The following is a 23,543-nucleotide window of genomic DNA, read 5'->3' as shown; positions in this document are numbered from 1 at the left end:
AGATCACATTCATATAACAATGTTGGTATTACTATTTTCCGATACAAGTTGACAAAAGTTAGTGGGTTTGTTTCATTAGACAGGTCGTTCCTTATTTTAGCTATTTATCGTTGACCTTCAATACATATTTATTAGATTGGCAGCGCGCTTTCGAGACAGAGAACCAGTCTACATATTCAAACGCACACATTTTTTTTCTTCAAAAAAATCAATATTTCAATATTATGTCGATGTCCCTCCTCCTGTATATAAAGGCGTTTGTTCTGGTAAGTTGACTGTACAGACCAGCCTTTCTTTATATATGTCTGTCTACAATGATGCGCCTTTTGTAAGTAGATCTTCTCTGTAATTATGGCGTATCATTGATGTAGCTCGATATGGCTGGTTGATTACAGATATATAAAAGAAAGACTGGATTGTACATCTACTTACAATGTTGAATGTTATGTTTTACAAAGGAATAGGTCTAATTCCCACATTTATACAATCAGTAACTTTAAGAGGTTTTTACTATCTATTTCATAAAAGAGATTAATTGTACATGTAAATTCTATTGTTGACTCTCTGGAAAACCAGACGGTACAGGGGACGGAGCTTGATGTGTCAATTTGAAAACCAAACGCTTATTTGATATGACCACTAAACCAGGCTGAAGCTAGCGGCCACTAACAGCAGCCACTAAGCCCGTAAAAGCTAGCAATCAACAAGGAAACTCATCAAAGTACTGAGAGTACTCGGATAGAAAATTATATTTTACTTAATTACCGGCATATTTAAATTAATAGCAAGAAAATTTATGACTGAATAATTTCTCTGAGAATTGACAATTTTTGAGGCTGTAAAGCTTGCCTGGATAGAGTTATAAATGTGTCTGTATCTACTAATTTCAATCAAATATCGGTATTTGTATAAATGTATGCTAAGAAATTGACCTCTCCGAAAATAACGTGCATCGAAATCATAGAAATACTCGTAACATTACTAAAGTGGGAGAATCAAACAATTTACATAGTGATTTTATTCTCATAAGTTCTTAGTTCACATACCATACAATAATTAGTCCCCTACCGGTTTTTACCGGAGGGGACTATAGCTTTCCTCTGCGTCCATCAGTCCGTCTGTCTGTCCGTCGGTCCGTCTGTCTGTCCGTCGGTCCGTCTGTCTGTCCGTCGGTCCGTCTGTCTGTCCGTCCGTCTGTCTGTCCCACCTCAGTTTCCACACTTTTTTTCTTTATGCGTTTGAGGAATAATATGAAATTTGCTAAACAGTTTAAAAAAGTTCAACTTCAGATCAAGTTTACACTTTTGTAGCGTCTGGTTGACATATTTTCCAGAAAATTAATTTTTTTTATTCCAATTTTTCGGGTTCGTTATCGGGCTCGGTGTGTATCAAATAAACGAGGATAGTATGTTTTCAATAATAATATCGTGTATTACTTGGACCATTCCTTTTATTGTTACTAACAAACAAATAAGTTCTGTTAAATAGTGTCAAGCATTGTGTTGTAAATTCAGTCGTCAGGGTATTTTATTACAATCGGGTTCGTTATCGGGTCGGCCTGTTGAGACGGTAAGAAATCATATTCTGCATAAAAGTGCATTGTTTTCACAAATTTCTACAAACCGGTAGGGGACGTGTATTGCTTATGCAATACTCTCAGAATGCTTGTTTAAACTGCCATGCCATTGATTATACATTGGTATAACGTTGATCTGAATTGAACTTCGATCGATTGATTCAATTAGTAAATATGATAAAGAATCATGTTTAGATAAATGATATTCAACATTGATATTATATTTTTACTTATTTAAATTAAATATGTGTGCAGTTTTCCGATAGGACAACGGTACATACTAATCATGCTATGAGTAAACTTTGGAATTCTTTCATTTACAGAATGTGATGATATGCCACTATGCTGTTGGAAATTTGCTTAATTCCCCTCTTGTGAAAGAAGTGGAGGAATGTCCTATGAACGAAACATTATGGACAGAGAAATCCAAGGAAATATGCAATAACACCCAAGATACACCCTATCACTGTCTACCTATAGACTCTCTAAATGGATCAGTTGAAGGTTGTCTTCAAGTCAAAACAATTCAATCAGGTACTGATTCGGGGTTTTGTTTTTGTTTTTGTTTTGTTTGGGGGGGGGGGTTGCATGTTCAACGGTAGTAGGCCGACTATGTTCACAGTGATAGTATTCAACTTGTAACAAATGTTTCACATTGTTAAGATTCACATTCACACAAACACAGACACACACACATTGCTATATAATTTCTATTTTAAGTATATAGACCTCTTGCGATTTGTAGGAAGACATTCCAATGATTGTTGTGTAGTAAGGTTTTTTTTAAAGCCCATAAAGGGAACCACATTCATTTTACATTTGTTATGTTACGAGTATTTCAATAAAAAATTCATGATCAAATATCGCACTTAGTCAATCCAACAGCATGATATAAGATTTTCTATTATAATCAATTTTACTTTTAAATTCTGTAGATTATTGTGCGATCTACAACACGTTTTCAAACACAGCAGTTTTTGGCAATATCAGTAGTTGCAAAGGAAAGACAAACTTCAGCTGTCCGATAACCGCTTACTCTTCCAATGAAATTTATCGATGTAAGTGTCACTATTGAGTGTTGTTATATAACAGCAGATAATACGTTATTTACATTTGATAAAGTGAATATACATGTTGTAACTTGCTCTGATTTGACTTCACATTTTGTTAAGTTGATAATAAACTTATAATTTAAAGATGCATAATTAAATGGTGTTTTTGTTTTTATATTTAAATTTACCTTGAACAGATCCATCCTGTCTGAAAATAAATCCTTTGAAGAGGTGTTATCTTGACGATCCTACCTGTCCGAATGTCGTTAGGTAAGTATGAAATGGATAGATATAGTTCGGAGTCATTTAAAACCCCTGGAATATGATAACGTTCACAAAAAGCCACTTCACACGACCGTGGTGTGTCACTTACTGTTTAACATGTAAAATATATTTCGTCTCCGACGTTTGTCTCAGTTTTGTAGTCAGTTGTTAAATCAATCGCTCAGTTGCGCTCTACTCGTTTTTCCTCAGCATTGTTTATGCAACTGACATACCACACTGGAGGAAATACGAACCAATATATAGATTTTTCAATTATAACAGTTACGTTTTCTGCAATTGCCTATGAAGGTTTTTAACTAGGAGTAATCGATCGCATGTGAATTGATTTGCGTTTAAATTTGAAGTCTTTTACTTCAAAGTTCATTTTATTGGGGTAGGGGTAGGGGTTGTACTAGATTGAAGTTTTTATTTTTTTGTTTGCTGTTGTTTTGGGCGATTTTTTGTGGGGATAAAGAGAGTGAAAGAGCATAAACTCAATTTACATCGAAGAATTATCTCTGGGAATGGTCACGATTTTGGTCAAGATTATTTGTACAATTTTAATGTTTACAATGCTTTAGTAAGGCATTTTTAATAGGCAACCAAAATGTGATTATCATCCGTTGAGTTATAAGTGAGTTACAGATCATACAATTCTTTGCTACGTAAACATAGCTTTTGTTTATATTTTGAATGTTGAAGTGAAAATTTCAGTTTAAGACTTAAAATTAATAAGTTAAACGTTTGGAACTGTTTATTTATGCTTAAAATGAATAAAAAGATAGACAAATCAGCTTGAAAAGATTGTTATTGGTATATTGAACCTATGTAAACAATACAGGGCACGAGCCTTGATAACATGACAAAGAATTGTGAGCCTTGTATCTTGCTTATAACTCTACGTCTGACTCTCAAAATGATCATTATAAAAAATTATAGAAATGCATTCATAAAGCATTGTAAATAATAAAAAAAAATAGTAAAATTGAATTTGACTAAAATCGTGATCATGTCCCTTTAATATATAGAGAAATGAATGATTTTAAAAAAGACAAGAGGACATACTGTGTATCATCATTCATTGATCGTGAGGACCAATGTTCGTGAATTTCAAAGTAACTCTTGTTACACTCCTGTTAAACTGTTAAATGTTAAACTCCTGAATTTACATTCTCCCGAACGTATATACAAGTATTTGTTTAATTTACATAAAATTATCACAAACTTGCTACCAATGAAATTATATCCCAACGAACCAGGAAAATTTTGCTTTCCAGATGTTTATTGAAATGAAACAGGAAGCACGAAGAAGTAAGAACAAAAAATCATTTCAATGATTTGAGGTAGATAATGTTTAAAATAGGGTGATATTTCGACATACCATTGCAATTTGTTTTATATTTAAGCTAGTTACATATACATAAAGCAATATTCTTATGTCAAAACTCTGAAAGCTTAGATGAGCGACGTTGCCTGAATGCCTTTTCCTTTTCTATATTCACTTCATACAGTAAGGAAAACTCTCCAATTTTATAAGACATGTAAATATTACACTTAAATAAATATCACACCTAAATATAGATAAAGTATTTTGTTGCAACTTTCATTCTTATATAGTTAATAAATTATTTTCTCTGTGTTACTTTATGAAAAAAAGCCAAAAACTTAAATATGCATTTTTGACCTTTATGTCATATTGACTGGCAAAGGTCAACATTTCAATTTAAAGTGGTTTGATGGCCCTTCGATGTAAGGTTCAATGGTTGTAGATGCTTTTAACAAACTTTCAGGGGCAATAACTGGTAGAAGGGGGCCTCGGGCCCTTTCGGTATGAATAGATTGAAGAAGCCTCTCAATGTATTGTTTCCAGGTATGAGCTGAAGGGTTATATTTTGAAATGTCTCAAGAAGTCTTACTACATCCATGAAAAAGTTTTTCTCTACCATCCTAAACAAAAGAGATCTAAAGACTCATTAATTAACGAATTTCCAAATGACCTTGACCTTTATGTCATTTTGTTCGGCCATGGTAGACGCTTCCATCCCAAGTAGTCCGAAGTCTGTATGACAAATAATAAAAAAAAGTTGGAAGTGATTTTATAGAAATTTAAATACTTTCAGGGGCAATAACTACTAGAAGGGGGCCTCAGATCCTTTCGGTATGAATAGATTGAAAAACCCTCTAACTGTACTTAAGACATTGGCAAAAGTTTCAAGTCTCTATCACTTTTGGTTTCAGAGGAGTAGCCCTTTCGTACACGAGGGCAATAACTTTGTAAGTTCTGGGAGTTATCTGAACCAAAGGGTCATTTGGTACCATAAGTTTTTATGCTCAATTACATAAAGAAATAATTGTTTTAATATCTATAGAAACAAAAAAGCTGTCCCTGGGAAAAAAGAGAAGAAAAAAAAATAATAAAAAACATAAGAAATACAAAAGGTCTTTAAAGCACCTGAAAGGTGGAAAGACCTAAATATATTACCTCGAAGAGATCCAGCATGCCAAGATAAATCTTGTTGGGCACAATTCCTGGCGTCTACTCGTCTGAGTATAGCTAGGTATGGGTAGGTAATGTTTCCGTGTCATTCAACTTACTTTTTAAATACACAAAAGCCTTCAAGTTCATGTTCTTTTTTTTCTTTCAAAAACATGTATAATGTTACAAGAGGCATAGTTTAATGTAAATAGGCAACGATAAGAAAGAAAATTAGAATTTGTTAACAATGTACATATTTTTCAAGGTTTGAAACGTTTATTGTTGGCATTATTTCACAACATTTTCTAAATATACAAAGTTTTACGGTCAACTCTGCTTAAAAACTTAAATTTCTTATGTTTCACAAAGCGTTGTTTGGTTTTTAGCTCACCTGAGCTGAAAGCTCAAGTGAGCTATTCTGATCACATTTTGTCCGTCGTCCGTCTGTCCGTCCGTCTGTCTGTCTGTCTGTCCGTCTGTAAACTTTTTACATTTTGAACTTCTTCTCTAAAACCGCTTATCCAATTTCAACCAAATTTGGCACAAAGCATCCTTATGGGAGGGCGAATATAAATTGCAAAAATAAAAGTCCGATCTGTATTCAAAGGGGAGAAAACCTTGAAACTGTAGAAGAAGGGGGGTGCATTTTTAAAAATCTTCTTCTCAAGAACTACTGATTCCAATTCAACGTAGTTTAGCATAAATTATCCTTATGGGAAGGAAAATATAAATTGCCAAAATTAAGTGCTAATTCTGTTTCAAATCTGAGTTATTACGAAAATAATAATAAAGGAAAGGCGTGTTTCAATCAGTTTAATAGCTTCGGGTTCGGCATCCGGTAATCCGGCATCCGGTAAAATGGGTAGGCAAGACTTGGCCTGGGCAAAACAAAGATTGACAGTTATTAATCTGCCAATCTCATTAAAATTTCAGGATATTTGATGGACCAGTATATTTGTATTCGCTGTAAATATTGCTGCAATATAATGCGTATTTGGAATTGACGATTGTCGATCTGCCTTGGCTTTTATTTTGCCACGGCCCGGGTTTGCATACCCATTTTACCAAGACTCGTATTCCATACTTCTAAAACGAGGTTCTTTGTTTAAAGCAGCCATGACATTACACGAAAAAGGGTCGATCTAACTATGATGAATTTGCTTGTTGTGCAACAGTTCGCGTATGAAGGGAAATTTTTGAAACATGCAAAATATATTGTTGCCGATTTTGTGAAGTAAATTGAGGCTAAATATTTCAATGCGTTGACAGTTTTCACACATGACGTACGTTGGTGTTAGCTTGTTCCGATTTTCGTTTCGTTTTCATTATTTCTGCCTGTAACCTGGGAACTATCGTCTGTATTTCGTGATTTTTACGTATCAAATCAAACAGAGACTTCGGTAAATCAAACAGTTAACTGTTTACCTGCGCAAATTAAGCAAAATCTGATGTATCAAAAAATAATGAAATACAATTCATTCTATCGGTAATTCGATCGGCATTATCTTTTGCGTAATGGTAGATTAATGCAATAGGTTTTGTTGCGATGCTCGGAATTTTCTCGAGTTTATTCAGTTTAAATAAAGTTTGATATTGCTGACGGAAATATGTAGGTATACATGTATACATGTACCGGTATATATATGATTCATTTCGAAAAAATAAATTGTGTTCTTTATTTGTTATAGTGAATGTTTCTTGTGTTTAATTGTTTTCAATTTCTATTTACTAACCATATTTGAGTGTTAAGCTTCAAATTATAAGCAAGATACAGAGATTTACTCACAATTCTATGTTTGTACACAGATCTTAAAAACTAAAGATTAAAAAAGTAAAAAATTTGTCAATATTTATTAAGAAAATTTTCAAAGTCTGTTCTTCCAGAAACCAACTTTAACATCTTATTGTATTGTAAACTTAACATTTTTTCGTCATTATTACTCCTACTGTACATGTGATCCTTCACTGTGTTTGTGTACATTTGTATAAACTGATTTTGAACCTCAAATACCAGTGAACTGGTCTTGAGTGATTAAAAGAATATAAAATCTTAGGCCATTCTTTTTTTCCATTTTAAATGCTGAATAGGAAGTACCAAGTTAAAAATCATAAGCTGAATGTAATAAACTCATGTGAACAAAATATGAATCAAACCTAGGCGAACTGTGAGCTCTGTATCTTGCTTATAATTCTACAATTGACGCTGAAATTTTGGTTGAACATTAGAAAATCTCTATGAATTAGAGTATGTTTAATACTTGTACAAACAAAATAAAAGAATGATATTCTGTATATATCTACTCTCTGGGGCCCTCTCTTTATACAATAAATAATGTGAAATCTACATCAATTTTGATAGTTTTTCAGACACGAGTAAATAAAAACGACATCTTTAAAACAGTTTCCATATTTCTGACACATTTCTGTTGCGGGGATAAAGTAATTATCGCTATTCCTAAGAATATCACAGCGGAAAATTATCCTGGTTTGTACGCGAAGTAAATAACAGTCATTTAATTATGATGGAGAAGACAAATAAAATTTTTGAATGTTTTTAATTTGAGGAATTGAGCACATTGAGGTACAATTTTCTTCTTCACATCTATACATGTAGGGTTTTTAAAATAAAGAACAACAACTATTATTTTTTTTAAAATACAATAACTAGTAAGTAGTTAATGAAAAAAATGTACCTATATGCTCTCATATATTTTAATCGCTTTACAAAGTGGGGGGGGGGGCAAAACGAAAATATAGGGATTTGGAAGTTAACAACTTAACAGTATACCTCTACCAAATGTTTAGGTTTATATCTTGCGTAGGATTTTCTTATTCTGGTAAAAAATAGTATTTCAAGAAGGTACAATGTCAAAGATTACATGTATACAAAAATAAGTGTAAAATTTGAATACTTTAAAATATTTATTTTTTGTTTTTCTACCGAGGGACCATATGGCACAATATCTTTTGAACGCCCATTGTTGCTCAGGTGAGCGATGTGGCCCCATGGGCCTCTTGTAAATATTATGCTTTATCCTTGCATGGTCGTTTGTCTTCGCTTTGTTCCCTATTCAATCTTCTCTCGGATTATTTGTCGCTTTAAACATTTCAGCTTAAAGGATATGAATCCTTGCAGCGGATATACGTATCTTTTAAATACCGATATATGGTAACACCTTGCTAACAGTTCTATTCTAAAACAATAATTTGTTTTCCGTTCTCTCAAACCATTTCACAACGTGTGTAAGCTATTCGCCTTAAAATAACGTCTATAAATCGAAGTTGTAGATTCTCAAAGATGTTAAATAGCATCAATATCCCTTAACCCAATATTTTAAATGAGCACAATATAACATCTTATCAAATAAATTTTGCTGAACATTAGAGGAAACTTCAAAAATTGGGGGAGGGGGGGGGCATTACTTATGTGTGTTGGCTTTGATAAAAAGAGTTTAAAAATATTACTCTTTAGTAATTTTTAACTTATCACCATAGATAAGTTTCGTTTTAGAACGAAACCCACCTGTTCATCCTATCAGCAGTCGCTTTATCTTCTATCAAGTCTCTTAAGTGATGTTCTTCGTCGTAAAATATATCTTTTAAGGTTGTATGAGACACCTGTCAATATTAATGTAAACAAAACCAATTATAATCGAAATACATTGACCGTTTTAGAATTTCTAAATTTTACAATATTTGACCAAAAAATTTGGTTTAACAATTTTTTGGAATAGTAAAAATTATTAAAGGCCCAGCTGGATTTGAACTCATTACTAACAGATTCGTATTTAAAGGGACTTGGACACGATTTGAGATCAAAATTTTTATTTTTATTTATTATGTATAAAATGGTTTACTTGTGCATTTTAAATGATTGACCAAAATATTAAATGTTAAAGTCAAGTTACAAGCGATATACAGAGGTAAGAATTGATAGTTATGTAAACAAAGCTTGAGTCTTATAGTTGTTTACAAAAAATGTAATGTAGAATTTTACCATTTCTTAGACAAAATGACAAGTAAAAAACAATTTAAACTAGATGCTGTCATTAGACAGTAATACCCGCACCATGTGTTTGCCCCTAAATAACACTGTTTTGTACCAGTTTAATTAAAAATGAAGGCTATATGCAAGCTCCGGTAATACAATTAAAATTCATAATTTTCATAACTGAAGGATGAGATCCCTTCCCATATGATAATACACATCGTGACATGAGCAGCACTTTATGTGCAATTTGGGGTAGAACTGTTTGCAGTGAATTTTCAGTTAATCAATAATCTTAACATTTTATGTCATAGAAAGTATAATGGTCTATATAATTATTACAAACAAAATTAAAAATTAAATTATATGCTTCTGTGTGCCTACATGAACATCATCGTGTGCACAGATTTAGAGAAGGGGTGGGAGTGAGGGGTCCGGACCCCCCCCCCCCCCCCATGAAAATTCATTTATATCAATTGTAAAATTACCAAAAATACACCTTGGACCCTAATGCTCTTACAGACATGTAAACGCTCTAACCCATTGCGCTTCAATGTTAGGTAACATTATTTGGGGGGCAAATATTTAATCAATATTTGATATACTTTATTGTTTATCTCAATAGAAAGTATACATGTACATCACAATATGCAGGTGTCCTGCACCACCTTAAAGCTGTTATTTACCTAATAAAATAGTGCAAGTGGATTTGAAGAATAGGTCATAAAAATACATGAATGTTACAAATGAATGATCTTTGTCTGAAGTTACGTACACAACACAGGTCTGCATGTCTCATTAGCGGGTACTAGTTTTACCCAGCTCTTCGATTAGATGGGTTCACGTGTATACATACATGGGTGTTGATAAATTGCGGAACGGAAAACGGAACGGAAAGCGGAACGGAAGGGAAAACGGAAAATCTTATCTAATGTTATTTACCTCATAGATTTGTTAATCATGCTAAAACGATATACTTTATGTACCTTTTTAATTTTTTTTGAAAGATTAGCAATATTAGATTATTTATTCAAGAATATTTATTTCCTAAAAATTAACAGTACATGCATTGACCACTATATTCTGTCCCAAAATATCCTCGATTCACTTTTTGCTGTATATTTATATATACCTCAGGGTTCAAGCGATTCTCTCTTAGAAGCATTTAACATTCTCATTATTCTTTCTTTAAAACGTCCCCTCTAGCTTATCAGCTGGCATAAATACACGGCTAAAAATAAAGAAGTCTACGGGGTTTTGCATTTCAACAGACCCGAATGATAGTGTTGAAAAATTGTGCAAGGTCTTCTGAGTGACTTCCAAATGAAGAAAAGATGTCAACATTTTCCATTATAAATCGTCCAAATGTGCTGCATGAATATTTTGGGATCGACAGACTATAGTCCCAATATATAATCGGAAAATCAAACCAGGCAACCTCTAGAGCTTTCTATTCGGATCATATGTATATAGCTGCTGGAATAAACAACTGCTTAGTAATGCAAACGTAAACAAAATTGCATTGCTAAAAATACTAGTTTCACAAATTACCGGGTATTTTAATGTTTACTGTATTTTAATTTTTAATGTCGTCAGTCCTACGGGTTTTTCTCTTCCATCTCAATGATACTGTATCGTCTGTATGATAAAAGATCGTCTAGAACACCGAAAATTCAATTTTGATGTAAGTATATATACATGTACATCATACTAGTATTTGAAATATAAAAATACTCAAAACACGCATAAAACGCTTTCACTAACTGCGTACGTTACGCTGATATGCCAGCAATACCATATAAGAAAAATAAGTAAAAAGTTATAGCTAATTTGCTCGTTTAAAGTCATGTTAATGTTTCACAATTCGAATACATTTGATTTTTCCGTTTCGGACTCAACTAAAGCCGAATGAATACAATGCTATAATTGATAGATATTCATAATTATGAATATTAATAAGATAACAACATGTTGATAATCATTCATTAGATATAAATAAAAGATACAAAGTAAATCGTTTCTGGCCAGTCTATACCCTTTTTAAGCGATAAACGTGATGATATTTTCCATTCCGTTCCGTTTTCCGTTCCGCGTTTTAGCAACACCCATACATACATGTCTGTGTTTTCCGTATGCATGAAAGGATTTGTTAAGATCAGCTAAAGGAATTCATTATTGTGTTTTAATTGGATTATCATTATGATGTTGACCAATTTAGGTAAGCATAATACATGTAGTAGCAGTAGCACAATATAATGAGATGCCAGCATACATATATAAGTTCTACTTTCACTTTCTAAATGTGATCTCCCTAGGCCTTTGACAGCATACTGTATCATCATCTTTTAATATTTAAATAAGTTTATCATCGTTACCTATCCTATCGCATTTGTAAAGTTTCTGTCATTTTAGTTGCAAAAGTTATTTTTTTCATTTGTCAGACTGCATGCACTATTGAGTTGACCCCATATTGACCCTGTATAAATAATTTCTTATTAAATTTGTGTATTACATGTAAGTAGGTGTAGACACTTATAATTTTTATATGAGTTATAATAGGAAGGAAGGAGTATTTCTTTCTTAATGTATTATATTATGCATCAAATACAATGTAGGTCATGACCTTATGGGACTGTTCTGACCCCACGAAACAGGAAAATACAAAATATCTTCTAATGTCATTATGATGCATCTAATGGTGTAAAGTACATTAATGACCCCCAGGTGTTGTCTTTAACCCCCCCCCCCCCCCCCACCTTTATGAAATAGGAAATGATATGATACACTGTATATTTTGTTAACTTCTGAGATCTGAGATCCTCATCCCTAAACCATATAATTTATTTTTGCTCTTTGTGTCATTGCGCGTAAAATTGTATATAGATTATGTCCCCTTGGAGAAACCCTGACATTTTAGAACTAGAAATAATAATGTATTTTATCTTATTCATATGTTATACAGTAGTGTTTGGTCCATGTGGGTAATTCCTAGCCTAATGATGTCAGTGCTTTGTTAAGGAGACTTTAAAATTTCCCAAAATAGTCGAATACACATGGAAGTGATGCATATAACATTTTGTTTATATAAATCTTAAAAATTGAATTAAGGTGGCTCTATACACCACTTTTTGATGACGCAGTACGCAAAAAAGTAAATCTGGAAGCATGCAATTCCAGTACTGGCTGATTTAAACTGAGGCAAATTGTGTGGTGACCGCTCTTTTGAAAAATTTGTTAAATGATTAGATTGAATTCATAATTGGAAAATTCATTACTTACAAGTAATGTGGTATGTGACACCTTCACGTTGTGTCGTATTATTTATCGAAATAAACAATAAAATTAAGTATAATTTTTTAATACCCCAAATCAAACTCCAAGAGTTCAGTTTGCTGGTTTATAAGATGTAAGAGCAGTTTGAGAAAGTAAAACGTGACAGACGGACGAACGGACGGACGGACGGACGGAACAGGGTAACAACAATATACCCGAACTTTCTTTAGAAAGTGCGGGTATAACTAATTTAATATCTTCATATTAAATACTATTATCAACAAAAGAAAGTTACATTTGATTAAAACTTACACCAATACAACACATATGTAAAAATGACAATATTTGAGCTTTGTTTACAAAACAAAGAATTGTGAACCTTGTATCTTGCTTATAACTTGATATTTGAGTTTCAAATTTTGACATATTATTATCAACTTCTATATTTATCAGTATAAACATTGAAAATGGAAAAACTAAATTTAAAAATTTTAAGTCAAATCGTGTCCAAGTCCCTTTAACGCTGTAAACCATTGCACTTCGCTGTTGGGTAAGAATGGGTGGGGGGTATATAAAATGATACTTGATTTTATTGTTTATTTCGATAGAAAGTACATCACACTACATCACATCGCTACCTCCGCCCTTCTTAGTCACTAGAATTTTAGTTTAAAGGGACTACTCAGCCAATTTTGCCTCACATGAAATGATCTTCACGTGAAATGATCTTCATGTGAAATGAGCTTTACGTGAAATCACTTGAATTTCGCGTTAAGTGAATTTGTTTGTGTGAAATTCACGTGAAAATTTCACACATTTTGCACTTAAATTTCACGTGAACACATTCACATGAATTTCACGTGAAAAATTTCGCGTAAATTCGTGTGAGTGCTCTTTTCATGTGATTTTTTCACGTGAAATTAATGGGAATTTCATGCGAGGTACTATTGCCTGTGTAACTATTCATAGGCAGGACCAATAGAAAATATTTTTTTTTTATAATTTATTTATTTATGAAAAACAAGCATACACACAATTACACCCACAAAAACCACAAACTAACACACCAACTCACATGCTCACCTGCATATTTTAAATAATAAACTTTATGTACAGATGCACTTTAATAGCGCTAAGCAGTGGTTACTTGCTTGAAAAAAACCCCAGTAAAAACAAAAAAGTAAGGAAATGGAAAGAATAGCTGTAAATTGAAGTTAATAATATACAAGAGGAAAAAACAAAACATAAAACAAACAAGAAACAGAGAGAAAAGTCAAATATTTCTTTCCAACTATCCCACTGTTTCTCAAATTTATGCACTTTAGAACTTTGAATTGCAGCATACCTTTCAATATAAAATTTTATTTTTAAATGACCAAGAAAACCAATCAGTGTTAGCATCTTGTTCAACATCAGACAAGAAAATAAGTATTGTTTCATAGAAAGAATAATAAAATAAATAATTTTGTTATGACATGTCAATGGAACTTTACCGAATATGATATTTAATACATGAAACCCAATCCTTTCAGAAGTAGTATTTCTGTATATGAAGACTAGGTTCACTCCACAGAGTATGAATTATATCACAAGAAAAAAAAACATGGACTATGGTTTCTACATTTTTCTTACAAAACCCACAGCTGTCAAAAGACTTGATATTGATTTTTTTTAAGGTAATACCCAACTGGGAGAATTCTGTGTAAAATTCTAAACTGTAACCACTGAACAGAAGAATCATGAGTTGTTTTAAAACAAATCTTAAAAACATCATTTACTGAAATATCATCAACTCCATATGGAGTTAGTTCTGTCCTCCATTTATTTACAGCCGTTGGGACATCCTCTTTCTCGTTAAAATAGTTGTAAATAATTTTAGTACATTTTTCTAATATTAAAACAGGTTGCAAAAAAACTTGCATACATGGATTAGGAATTCTTTTGACAGAACTCCTGCCAATAGATAATAATTTCAAATATTTAAAAATTGATGCTGTAATGCTATTATTTTGCATAATACATATATCATTGAGGTTATATATGCGTTTAAATACATCAAAAACTAAAAGATTACAATCCTCATCCAGAAAATCTTGCACTACCTTTACCCCACTTTTATACCAGAATTCATAAAAAAAAATGTTTTGTTGGCTACTTTTATATTGGAATTATACCATACTGGAACATAGAAAATGTTTTCTTTAATGGTTGGGTGGTTATTAATAGTTTTATATAACATGACCAAGAATATAGAACATCTTTCAAAAGGCATTGTTTTCTTTATGTAGGCATTCCAAAACAAAAGTGTCTCCAAAATCATATAATTTCTGTAAAAAAGCATTTCCATTGATGGTGTAAAAAATATTCGTCCAAGGTTTATATGATTTTGTTAACCTTTTTATCCAAGGACTGTAATAAAGTTGTTTATATCAACCATTTTCATATCTCCTGCAAAATAGTCTTGTGGTATAAATGATCTCTTAACTTTATGTACCTTAGATTTCCACAAAAATTCAAAGATACATTTATATAAGTATAAAATTGTCTCCCTTTTTGGAGTAGGCAGTTAGTTTTGGGATAAGCAAACTTTTAATAACAGTAACAGTGACCAATAGGAGTAAGAATTCTTCGTTTCCACTGTTCAATGAGTGCAATAATTTTTGGGATTTGAAGCACAAAATTAATATCTTTAATTATACCCCCGCTCCAAAGGAGAGGGGGGAAACTGTTTTACCCTTGTGTGTCTGTCTGTCTGTCCGTCCGTCCGTCCATCTGTCCGTCCCTCTGTCTGTCCGTCCGTAACAAAAATTTCTGTCGCATTTATCTCAGCAACTATTTATTGCAGATGCTTGAGATTTTAACACAGTGTTTGTTAAGGCATGCCATGTCGTGGGATATATTTTTGTACCAATCGGACGTCAACTTCCTGTTAAATGACGACTTTGCTTATTTTTTAACCAAATTTTCAAACAAATTCTCAGCAACTATTTATGGCAGATGCTTGAAATTTTAACACAGTGTTTGTTAAGGCATGCCATATCGTGGGATATATTTTTGTATCAATCAGACGTCAACTTCCTGTTAAATGACGACTTTGCTTATTTTTTAACCAAATTTTCAAACAAATTTTCGTCAAAGATTTCTCAGCAACTATTTATCGCAGATGCTTGAAATTTTAACACAGTGTTTGTTAAGGTATGCCATATCGTGGGATATATTTTTGTACCAATCGGACGTCAACTTATTGTTAAATGACGACTTTGCTTATTTTTTAACCAAAATTTTCAAACAAATTTTCGTCAAAGATGTCTCAGCAACTATTTATCGCAGATGCTTGAAATTTTAACACAGTGTTTGTTAAGGTATGCCATATCGTGGGATATATTTTTGTACCAATCGGACGTCAACTTATTGTTAAATGACGACTTTGCTTATTTTTTAACCAAAATTTTCAAACAAATTTTCCTCAAAGATTTCTCAGCAGCTATTTATCGCAGATGCTTGAAATTTTAACACACTATTTGTTTTGGCATGCCATATTGTGGGATATATTTTTGTATCAATCAGACGTCAACTTCCTGTTAAATAATGACTTTGTTTATTTTTTGCCAAAATTTTCAAACAAATTTTCGTCAAAGATTTCTCAGCAGCTATTTATCAGAGATGCTTTAAATTTTAACACAGTATTTTTTAAGGCATGCCATATCGTGGGATATATTTTTGTACCAATCGGACGTCATCTTCCTGTTAAATGAGGACTTTGTTTATTTTTAGCCAAAATTTTCAAACAAATTTTCCTCAAAGATTTCTCAGCAGTTATTTATCGCAGATGCTTGAAATTTTAACACACTATTTGTTTAGGCATGCCATATTGTGGGATATATTTCTGTACCAATCGGATGCCAGCTTTCTGTTAAATGTCGACTTTGCTTATTTTGCATATTCACATCAGAGCGGGGGTATCACTAGTGAGCATTGGCTCACAGATATCTTGTTTTGTTAAGATCAACTGAAAACTGAATACCTAAAAATTAAAAGTTTTAGATCCCCAATCCAATTTCCATTTTGTATGATGATAAACTTGAATATTTTGGAACCAATCCAGATTATTTTTGTCTTCAAGCCTGAAATAAAAACCAATGGTATCTAAAGCTGCAAAAAGAGATTTAGGTGAACCATCAAGGACTAGAGAAGTGTCATCTGCATATTGTGATATTTTGTGTTCTTTATTATTTATACAAATACCCTTTCTGTCCTTGTTTTGCTCAATCAGTATTGCAAGGATCTCAGCACATAGGATAAATAAAAATGGAGCAACAGGGTCCCCTTGTCTACAACCCCTCTGTATATCAAATTGTTTTGATAAAAAGCCACTCTGTAATATAGTGACTCAAAAGTTGGTGCTTAAAATCTTAATCCACTGTATAATATTGCCTCCAAAACCAAAAAACTCTAGAACTTTATATATAAATGACCAAGACATTATTTCAAAGGCTTTTTTCAATATCTATAAGTACTAAAAAAACCTGGAATATTTTTTAATTCAGTATAAGACATTATATCATAGATAAATCTAGTGTTTTCCCCTATGCATCTACCCTTTAGAAAGCCAGACTGTGTATCTGATATCAGCGAGTCTAAATATTTTTTTAATTTTCAAGCTTATACATCCTGAAAATTTTTTATACAATACATTTAAAAGAGTAATTGGTCGCCAATTTTTTAAAAATTGTCTAGGCTTATCACCTTTTGGTAAACATGCTATAACATCAGGTCTTGGTGAGATGGGGAGCTCCTTTTAAAAAAAATACAATTAATTGCTTTTAAAACAAAATGTTTTATATCTTTCAAACGAATTTAAAGAACCCAGCGGTATATATGGAATATAATATTGAAAGTGTCCCGTTTTAATGACATTCTTTAATGAGAGTAATCTGAATAAAATAGTGAAATGAACATAAAAATATCTTTTTCCAACCCATTGACTATATGTAGGTTTCATTGAGAAATTATGTGAACGATGTGATGCATGAATATCTTGTTAGGTACAAAGGTAACATCATATCCTCACTATTTTTTTACTTTATTGTTGTTTTTTTTTTTACTTTTCAGCAACGGCGAAGGTTTCACAAATACATGGCAACTGCCTCTTCTGATGTTGCTCTTGTGGAGCGCTGTTGATAGTTAGAACCAAACATCTACAATCCTCATCAACTAATATTAAAGGTATAATATTTGATCCGAGAGTAGAACTCATTATACATATTGATTCTATTAATTTTTTTAGATTTAATTAATTAGAATCAAACTATTAATAAGTTTAGAAGTACAGTTTCAATGATATTGTAGGATCACGTGGCTCCGTACAGTCATATGTGTTTGGTCAGTAACCCAAAGTCGGTGGTTAAAGCGCTCTACTGTGGTCACGTGATGTTGTGTTTAGTGTCCTTAGGCAAGACTATCTTTATTGTCCCAGTTCATTCAGGTAAAATTGGGTACCGGCACACGCTGGTATTTAACCTGCGATGGACTGGTGTCCCTTCCAGTGTCTTTCTTAGCAGCGTAGGAACTGGAGATAAGCACTTGCCTTATGCACCTTCATGGCTCGGAGATGGATTGAACTTTAATGCAATTGTCAACTAATTATTAAAACCATAACGGAGCTGAAAATCTTTCGATTCAAATTAATTTAATTCGATTGAAGACATTTTCATTGAGATTAGACGTTATTGATTAACATTAAATATGGAGAGATAAATACTAAATCGCATTGCACTGTTTTTCACTAGAAAAAAAGAACTAGCTCTTTGTGTGATATTTTAGAATATTTATTGAAAATTTTTGTATACAAAAAACATACTTTCGTTGTTTTTGTTGTTGTTAAGGTCTGTAAACATAAGCCCATGCACCAAACCATTTGCACCCACTGCCCCTGAAGCAATGAAACCTATCATGAGTTTGCGAAAAGAAATATTTTCTAAGACCTTTATTAGCTCACCTGAGCTGAAAGCTCAAGTGAGCTATTCTGATCACATTTTGTCTGTCGTCCGTCTGTCTGTCTGTCTGTCCGTCTGTCCGTCTGTCTGTAAACTTTTCACATTTTCAACATCTTCTCAAGAATCACTGGGCCAATTTCAACCAAACTTGGCACAAAGCATCCTTAGCCTAAGGGTATCTAACGTTGTGAAAATTAAGGACCACGCCCTTTTGCAAATGGAGATAATTAGGAATTTATGAAAAATTTCGAGAAATTTTCAAAAATCTTCTTCTCATGAACCATAAGACCAGGAAAGCTGAAACTTGTGTGGAAGCATCCTCAGGTAGTGTAGATTTTAATTTGTGAAAATCATGACCCCCGGTGGTAGGGTGGGGCCACAATGGGGGGTCGAAATTTAACATAGGAATATATAGAGTAAATCTTTAAAAATCTTCTTCTCATGAACCATAAAACCAAGAAAGCTGAAACTTGTGTGAAAGCATCCTCAGGTAATGTAGATTCAAAGTTGTGAAAATCATCACCCCCGGTGGTAGGGTGGGGCCACAATTGGGGGTCGAAATTAAACATAGGAATATATAGAGTAAATATTTAAAAATCTTCTTCTTATGAACCATAAGACCAGGAAAGCTGAAACTTGTGTGGAAGCATCCTCAGGTAGTGTAGATTCAAAGTTGTGAAAATCATGACCCCCGGGGATAGGGTGGGGCCACAATAGGGGGGGGGGTAGAAGTTTTACATAGGAATATACAGAGTAAATCTTTAAAAATCTTCTTCTTATGAACCATAAGACCAGGAAAGCTGAAACTTGTGTGGAAGCATCCTAAGGTAGTGTAGATTCTAATTTGTGAAAATCATGACCCCCGATGGTAGGGTGGGGCCACAATTGGGGGTCGAAGTTTTACATAGGAATATATAGAGTAAATATTTAAAAATCTTCTTCTTATGAACCATAAGACCAGGAAAGCTGAAACTTGTGTGGAAGCATCCTCAGGTAATGTATATTTAAAGTTGTGAAAATCATGACCCCCGGGGGTAGGGTGGGGCCTTAGTGGGTGGTCGAAGTTTTACATAGGAATATACAGAGTAAATCTTTAAAAATCTTCTTCTTATGAACCATAAAACCAGGAAAGCTGAAACTTGTGTGGAAGCATCCTAAGGTAGTGTAAATTCTAATTTGTGAAAATCATGACCCCCGGTGGTAGGGTGGGGCCACAATTGGGGGTCGAAATTAAACATAGGAATATATAGAGTAAATATTTAAAAATCTTCTTCTTATGAACCATAAGACCAGGAAAGCTGAAACTTGTGTGGAAGCATCCTCAGGTAATGTAGATTCAAAGTTGTGAAAATCATGACCCCCGGGGGTAGGGTGGGGCCTTAGTGGGTGGTCGAAGTTTTACATAGGAATATACAGAGTAAATCTTTAAAAATCTTCTTCTCATGAACCATAAGACCAGGAAAGCTGAAACTTGTATGGAAGCATCCTCAGGTAGTGTAGATTCAAAGTTGTGAAAATCATGACCCCCAGGGGTAGGGTGGGGCCACAATTGGGGGTCGAAATTTAACATAGGAATATATAGAGTAAATATTTAAAAATCTTCCTCTCATGAACCATAAGACCAGGAAAGCTGAAACTTGTGTGGAAGCATCCTCAGGTAATGTATATTCAAAGTTGTGAAAATCATGACCCCCGGGGGTAGGGTGGGGCCTTAGTGGGTGGTCGAAGTTTTACATAGGAATATACAGAGTAAATCTTTAAAAATCTTCTTCTTATGAACCATAAGACCAGGAAAGCTGAAACTTGTGTGGAAGCATCCTAAGGTAGTGTAAATTCTAATTTGTGAAAATCATGACCCCCGGTGGTAGGGTGGGGCCACAATTGGGGGTCGAAATTAAACATAGGAATATATAGAGTAAATATTTAAAAATCTTCTTCTTATGAACCATAAGACCAGGAAAGCTGAAACTTGTGTGGAAGCATCCTCAGGTAATGTAGATTCAAAGTTGTGAAAATCATGACCCCCGGGGGTAGGGTGGGGCCTTAGTGGGTGGTCGAAGTTTTACATAGGAATATACAGAGTAAATCTTTAAAAATCTTCTTCTCATGAACCATAAGACCAGGAAAGCTGAAACTTGTATGGAAGCATCCTCAGGTAGTGTAGATTCAAAGTTGTGAAAATCATGACCCCCAGGGGTAGGGTGGGGCCACAATTGGGGGTCGAAATTTAACATAGGAATATATAGAGTAAATATTTAAAAATCTTCCTCTCATGAACCATAAGACCAGGAAAGCTGAAACTTGTGTGGAAGCATCCTCAGGTAGTGTAGATTCATAGTTATGAAAATCATGACCCCCAGGGGTAGGGTGGGGCCTTAATGGGTGGTCGAAGTTAAACATAGGAATATATAGAGTAAATCTTTAAAAATCTTCTTCTCAGAAACTAATCAGCCAGAAAAGCTGAAACTTGCGTGGAAGCATCCTCAGGTAGTGTAGATTCAAAGTTGTGAAAATCATGATCCCCGGGGGTAGGGTGGGGCCACAATGGGGGATCGAAGTTTTACATAGGAATATATAGAGTAAATCTTTAAAAATCTTCTTCTCATGAACCATAAGACCAGGAAAGCTGAAACTTGTGTGGAAGCATCCTCTGGTAATGTAGATTCATAGTTGTGAAAATCATGACCCCCGGGGGTAGGGTTGGGCCACAATTGGGGGTCGAAATTTAACATAGGAATATATAGAGTAAATCTTTAAAAATCTTCTTCTCATGAACCATAAGACCAGGAAAGCTGAAACTTGTGTGGAAGCATCCTCAGGTAGTGTAGATTCAAAGTTGTGAAAATCATGATCCCCGGGGGTAGGGTGGGGCCACAATGGGTGGTCGAAGTTTTACATAGGAATATATAGAGTAAATCTTTAAAAATCTTTTTCTCAGAAACTAATCAGCCAGGAAAGCTGAAACTTGTGTGGAAGCATCCTCAGGTAGTGTAGATTCAAAGTTGTGAAAATCATGATCCCCGGGGGTAGGTTGGGCCACAATGGGGGTCAAAGTTTAACAAAGGAATATATATGGTAAATCTTAAAAAATCTTCTCAGAAACTAATCAGCCAGATGATTCTTTATAATTGTTAAGACTTTGGCCCCAGGACAATTCTTTGGCCTCACAAGAAGGTTCAGAGTTTGATATACGTTTATATCCCATATATAAACAATTGTTAAGGATCTTTTTGAGAACTGCAATACTCAACATATGATATGACTATAAAATCATCCTGTTAGAAAAGGGACTAATGATTATAAACATAAGAATATCCAGGGGAAAAATGGATTTTATTTATACAGGATCTACATGTATTATTGTACATTGTCCAGATAGTTTGTATTATGACTCCATTAAGCTGATTTTATCATACCTATTGTTCCTCAGGTGAGCGATGTGGCCCATGGGCCTCTTGTTAAGATTATTTCGGGTGGGGAGGGATGTTCTGGAAATTTTAAACACATTTCCACAAGTTGTTGTAAATTTAACAATACTATTTATCGTCCGGCATGTATATTATACTACTATATGACGGCTTTAGTAGTGCAAGTAGTTCAAGATTGTTTTACATCAACCATCTACTATGTTTAAAAGTTAAAGAAGAAAAAATTATCAGGAAGAAAGAATATCTAAAGACGTACTGAGTCGTGTATTTCTTGTTTACACAGAGGAAATTTAAAATTAAATTCATCTTTTGAAACAATTATATTTAGTTTACTTGAAGCTGTATTTCTCAAACAAACAGAACGCAAAAGTGTTACCTTGACCCGGTGTCTCCAAGCATGCATGTGGTGACAAGGAAAGAAGCAACTCACTTTTTTAAATTGCATAAATCTCAGAGTTTAGGATTTTCTGTAAATTCCATATAATGGCAGCGAGACACATCAAAATTATCAAATTAAATTGCATCGACATCATTACACCTTTGCACTTCGAGATACTTTGACCAAAGAACTGAAGTAAGTCAAGGATGCCTCCATAAGGAAAACATATCAATTGTTAATCTATAAAAATTATGATTTTAAGCAGCTTAACAAATAGAGTCAGAATAAGTAGTTTTTGCATAATCCTGATTAGATATACGAATGCTGAGAAAGGAAATATTTCTTTAACCTACTCGAAAAGAAACTAAATTTTATTGGAAAAGTGGTTTTTTGACAAGATGAAAAATGTTTTTTCCTATCGTTGTTTCAAATCCCAACATTTGCAAGAAACAGCTGTATTAACTATGTAACACTACCTGGCTTTTTATATCTTTTTAGGTTTCCTTCAACACTTTCTCACAGTTTGTAATCCGGGCTTTTTGGCGCTGCAACCATGGATAATATAAACATTTTAGTACCTAGTACTAATTCTTCGACAAAACAACTAAAACCATTGTATGCCCATTCATTTATCTAAGGAAGCTATCATTTAACAACGTTCCATTCCTATTCCATTTTTAATCTGCAGCTTGTTAATTTCCAATTTTAAAAAAAAAGGAAATTCCCATTGACGAATATTGGCATTTACTAGTGCAAAATCATATTAACTAACTACAAATAAACTTCATCACTATTAAAGTACACATTTCTAATGTGGTACATTTAGGCCACACAATTTTTTCCAAAAAATATGGACAAAAAATTATCTTAAAAAACGAGATACTATCTCGTGAAAAGCTTATCATCATAATATCTCGTGAAATCGAAATATTATCTCTTGAAAACTAAACATCTGGTAAACACGATATTATATCTTGTAAAAACGACTAACGATTGTCCTAAATGTACCACTGCTTCTGCCATAAATTCAGTGTTAATTCACATACTATCTCGTAATGAAAACAACATATTATCTCATGAAAACGAGATCTCGTGAAAACAACTTAACATT

General features: G+C 33.4%; 1 protein-coding gene across 1 annotated transcript; it reads left to right on the top strand.

Moving 5' to 3' along the window:
- Positions 1-224: 224 nt before the first annotated feature.
- On the top strand, positions 225-23,235 carry LOC128190686 (uncharacterized). Its single transcript, XM_052862818.1, has 6 exons — positions 225-266; positions 1,900-2,110; positions 2,512-2,634; positions 2,826-2,898; positions 17,742-17,855; positions 22,931-23,235. Exons 1-5 carry the CDS (start codon positions 225-227, stop codon positions 17,815-17,817), a joined length of 525 nt encoding a protein of 174 aa, XP_052718778.1. The 3' UTR covers positions 17,818-17,855; positions 22,931-23,235.
- The last annotated feature ends 308 nt before the right edge of the window (positions 23,236-23,543 follow it).

The sequence above is a fragment of the Crassostrea angulata genome, chromosome 6 (assembly GCF_025612915.1).
Source record: "Crassostrea angulata isolate pt1a10 chromosome 6, ASM2561291v2, whole genome shotgun sequence".
Lineage (NCBI taxonomy): Eukaryota > Metazoa > Mollusca > Bivalvia > Ostreida > Ostreidae > Magallana > Magallana angulata.
The sequence above is the reverse complement of the archived record's forward strand: the minus strand, read 5'-3'. Positions and strand labels throughout refer to the sequence as shown.